Source organism: Arachis ipaensis, chromosome B06 (genome assembly GCF_000816755.2).
Source record: "Arachis ipaensis cultivar K30076 chromosome B06, Araip1.1, whole genome shotgun sequence".
Taxonomy (NCBI): Eukaryota; Viridiplantae; Streptophyta; class Magnoliopsida; order Fabales; family Fabaceae; genus Arachis; species Arachis ipaensis.
In genome coordinates this window covers 40,959,637-40,963,997 of record NC_029790.2, presented here as the reverse complement: position 1 = coordinate 40,963,997, position 4,361 = coordinate 40,959,637, and the positions used below count along the sequence as shown (strand labels likewise).

The 4,361-nt window shown below is 34.0% G+C and overlaps 1 protein-coding gene across 1 annotated transcript; it reads right to left on the bottom strand.

The window, feature by feature from the left end:
• On the bottom strand, positions 2,130–3,884 carry LOC107648605 (receptor-like protein 12). Its single transcript, XM_016352411.2, has 6 exons — positions 3,870–3,884; positions 3,612–3,788; positions 3,163–3,275; positions 2,973–3,044; positions 2,806–2,865; positions 2,130–2,714 (listed from the first exon to the last, which is right to left on the bottom strand). The coding sequence occupies exons 1-6, from the start codon at positions 3,879–3,881 to the stop codon at positions 2,654–2,656; spliced, it is 495 nt and encodes a 164-aa protein (XP_016207897.2). The 5' UTR covers positions 3,882–3,884; the 3' UTR covers positions 2,130–2,653.

Below are 4,361 nucleotides of genomic sequence, written 5' to 3'. Positions count from 1 at the left end.
TTCTGAGATTGCATCTAAGCTTCCAAAGCAACACAGTGAGATGGGTAGCAGACTTGAACGCATTCTGCCATCATTGGTGGCTCGTTCTCTTCTGACTTGCTCCATTCGTACCATTAATGAAGACGATGACACTGAAAGAGTTTATGCAGTTTCATACTATTACAAAAGAGAATCAAACAAAATATTCATGATGGAAAGAGGGAAAAAAACTGCAAGGGCAAGTTAACAACTAAAAGTGTTGTCATAACCATGTTCATAGTTATCATAAGATTCACCATTTTAAAATAGGGGTATTTTAAAATGGTTGATATATTTACACCTTGACAGCTTCTTGTTTGAGGGGTGAGGAGGGGCATTAAAGCTCTAGTAGAAATCTGTCTCTGAAAGAATGGGCAAAAGATATTTTAAATATTGACTAATTTCAATGCCGCAGTTATTTGATACTATTAAATAAAAAATAAGGAGAAAAGCAATTACTGCTCATACTGCATACCTGATTTTTTTTCATCACTAGATATGCCACCAGACACTGCTTTGCTAGATGCACTAGAAGCCTGCTCTCTGTAATAACTTGGAAATTTCATGATTAGAATCTACCAAAGAGAAACAGTTGGCATGTGTAGATTAAAATTCAAATTAGAAAACAGGACTCCAAAGAACACAGCTTATCTAAATTTCAACCAGGAGGAAAAAAGAGAAAAACTCTTTAAGATTGAAAAGGTCAAGAGTATGACTCAAGAATAGATGCCTTGCATAGCAACAGGTAAAATCATACTGAAAAGAATTATCAAAAGGAAGAATTTCAAAGAAAGGGGATAATAACAAGCTTTCAACAAAATAATAAAGGTACAGAAACTTCCTGGTAACCTTGATAATCAAGGTCCGCTTCCTGGTACAAGTATCCACAAGCAACAGCAACAAGATGCAGTTAGGAACAAAACTGCATGAATCATAAAGAAAACTATCAAGTACATTGAACAGCATCAAAATTTACCTGCTCATGCAAAGCTTCTTTTAAATGAGAGACAAGTACAACTCTATTTGCTTCAACTAATTTAAGCTTCTCTACGCACTGTTTCAAGGTATTCTCTTCCTTCTGTAACTCCTTTGACAAAGGCTTTCGCTTAGGATCCTTTGCTGAAACAATTTATAAAAATCAATAATAAAATCCCAACTTCCATGCTAAAGGTGCTACTCTGTTCTGCTGTATGCTTACCAATAGAGCATGCAATGTCAACATCGCTTTCCATCTTTTTCATGTGTTGAATAGCAGACTTGGATTTACTCATCTCTGCATCTTCAATGGATTGTTCAGTGAGCACCGAATGAAATGCAGATACTATTTTTTCTGCTGGACTTCCTATGGACAATTTCTGGCTTCAGTACAATATCACGACGATGAGATATTTAAGGCATATTGCAACCCAGTTTGAGGGACGTATCACCAATAGAATGATTTAAGTTTAAAATTGGAAGAGGCAGGAGTGGAGCGAGTAAGAATCCCTTTTAACAATTTTTAAAGAACCAGAGCGTGATCTTTTTTTGCTGAATTGCAATGGTGTAGGTGCTTCTTCTGCAAGCATTAGATCTTTAAGGTTCTTTGCCCGAGATCCAAACACTCTCCTTTGCTCCCATATATCAACCTAAAGTTAGATTAGAACCATGTTAATACGTCAAAATGTGTAAAGTGAAATCAATAATCTGATGGTATTGGTATGTAAACATAAAATCAGAAGTATATACCATATAATAAGTATGCGTAACAGAATTGCATATTCTAATCTTCCTAACCTGTCATTTTCCTTGTGGATATCTTGAGAAATTAGAAACTTGATTACAGCAATTAGCTAACCTTTCCGTGTGAATATTAATAAAATGATAAATTGAAAGAAAATCCTACTATATATTGAATAATACAAAATAATTTAAATTGCATGCACACGTAGAATGCTGGGTTTGCATACTTAGTTTAATGTTGGGACTGACTAACATAAATAATTACATACTTAGTTTAATAATAATTGAACTTTATTATATCGATAGTGGGTTTAATTTAGAGGTTCAATTAGTATTGTAAATTAGGCATATATACATATAGAGGCAGACTAGTTGAAATCTACCCTAGTTAGTTTTATTGTATGTACTACAAGAGCATTATTAAGCACAAGAAGGACTATTGTTTCAATCAATTAGTATATATTATACAGAAGCTAATATATGATATGATAGTATGATTTTGGAAGCTGAAAAATAGAACATGTTCAAGATTTCAAGAGTAATAATAATTAAGTAGCCTACCGAGGAAATCTTGCCGGTACAACAAAGCATCATGCACTTTTTAAATGACCTCGCCATCTATCACTTTGCAGTTTGCACCAATGATCCTTTGATCTCTGTAGACGGCTATCACCCTATCTGTTAATTAAGCACACACAGACACTAGTAATCAACAATGATAGTGATGAGTGAATCCGAAACAGAGTGACAGAGGAGTCGAAAATAATAAGTACAAAATGCTTAAATAATAAAGGTAATAATAATAACAATCAATAGTGTAAATCAAAGCGGTGGTAGCTAGAGATACCAACATCATTAAGGATATTCAATAGCTTAGAAACCTACTAGGTGGAGAATTGGCCACAGGTGAACCCATCTAATGTCGGAAACTTAGCTTTTCATCATGATCAAGCTCTTGATTTGTTTGAAGCACTAAACTGAAAGGTATAAGCTAATATCATTTATCTATTCATGCATCAATAAAAGAGCTAAAGTCAACATTTAACTAGAAACGCTAAATGATCTTACTTTAATGTTCTTGCTGGTATTCTTGGCAAGGAACCACTCAGATTATTGTAGGAGAGGTCTCTACATATATTTTTCAATTCATCACAGTTAGTATTCAATTTTATACCTAGAAATCATTAGTTTTATAAGGAAAAGATAACATTAATGCCAAGGTTACAAAGACCTACACAAGTGTTAAACCTTCTATGTTGCTTAAAGACTGAGGACACAGTCCTGTAAGGCTGTTATTATTCAACTGCCTAGCACCAACAAGAACACATTAAATGGAGTAAGAAACCAAATTTCATAAGTCCAAATAGAAAGAAGTATCAAACACAATACTTTGAACAGTTAGAATCTGTAATATAAGTAACTTACAAATAATTCAGGTTCTTGAGGCCTCCCAAAGAATTCGGTATCTCGCCACTAAATTCTACAAGGGGCTCAAAAAATAAATTGTCTGTTGTTGTAAAAGGGCCTGCTGCAATAATCTGTTAAGCACCAAGAGCATGTGTATAATACAAATTATTAACAGAAATATTCTTCATATTATCACAAAATTATTTTTAAAAAGAACATGAGATCTTTTAAAATCTATAATATGCGTCAAAATGCAAGTAAATAAACAGCTACAAGGTTTTGCTTCACATGACTGCCTTATAACCATACTTTGGCTTGGCTAATTAAGATGTTAGTAATTTGTCATTGTTAAAAAAGAAACTGTAGTAAAAATCTGTAAAATTTTACCAAAATACCAAAAATGGAACCTAGTGCATAATATAATTTTATAACAGAGCCAATGACTAAGAAATGAGTAGAGTAAATACCATGGACAACTCTGTCTTTTTAGAAGTAATATCAATTGGTTGACTTTTATCAATAGCTAGCTTCTTTGCTGGATTCAAATCCTTATCATCAGCAACAGAGGTAGGTGGTATAGAATCTACCAATTTAGATGCAACTAAGCAATGCCCACTAGGATTATGCCCTTCAATACCAACAACCTATCAAAAGATGAGATCCTTGTTTCATATATAACCCATAATTCCAGCACAATTTTTTTACTTTCAAAGCCTGAATTTAACCTGCCATGCCATTACTCACCTGACCAGGGAAAGAATAATCCATAATCGTGTTCTCTTAGAAGGATCACTATCACTAAGAAGCAGCAGCAAAAGAAAAAAAGACAGTGCAGTGAAAGGAAACATCAAAAATTGAAAAACCATGAGAAAAAAAAGTTTCAACAACAAATTTTAAATCAAACAAATTACTAAAATCAGAAAAAAACAAATCTAACTAAACCTAATCTAATCAAAACCTAAAAATCCACTAATCAGAAAACAAATCTAACTAAACTAATAACTAAAATCAAACTAACTAAACAAAATTAATTGAGCTTAACAGAAATTAAAAGAATTTTGAACCAAAACCTGGAAGCATTGACTGGAGGAGATGATGGCTGCGGCGCTGAGAAGATATGCGAGCCAGAACTGAGTGGGGATAAAAGGAGAGAGAGAGGCGCGGCGGTGGTGGGGACAGACGCTGCTACAGGTGGCGGCATGCTGGAGCTCACGTGA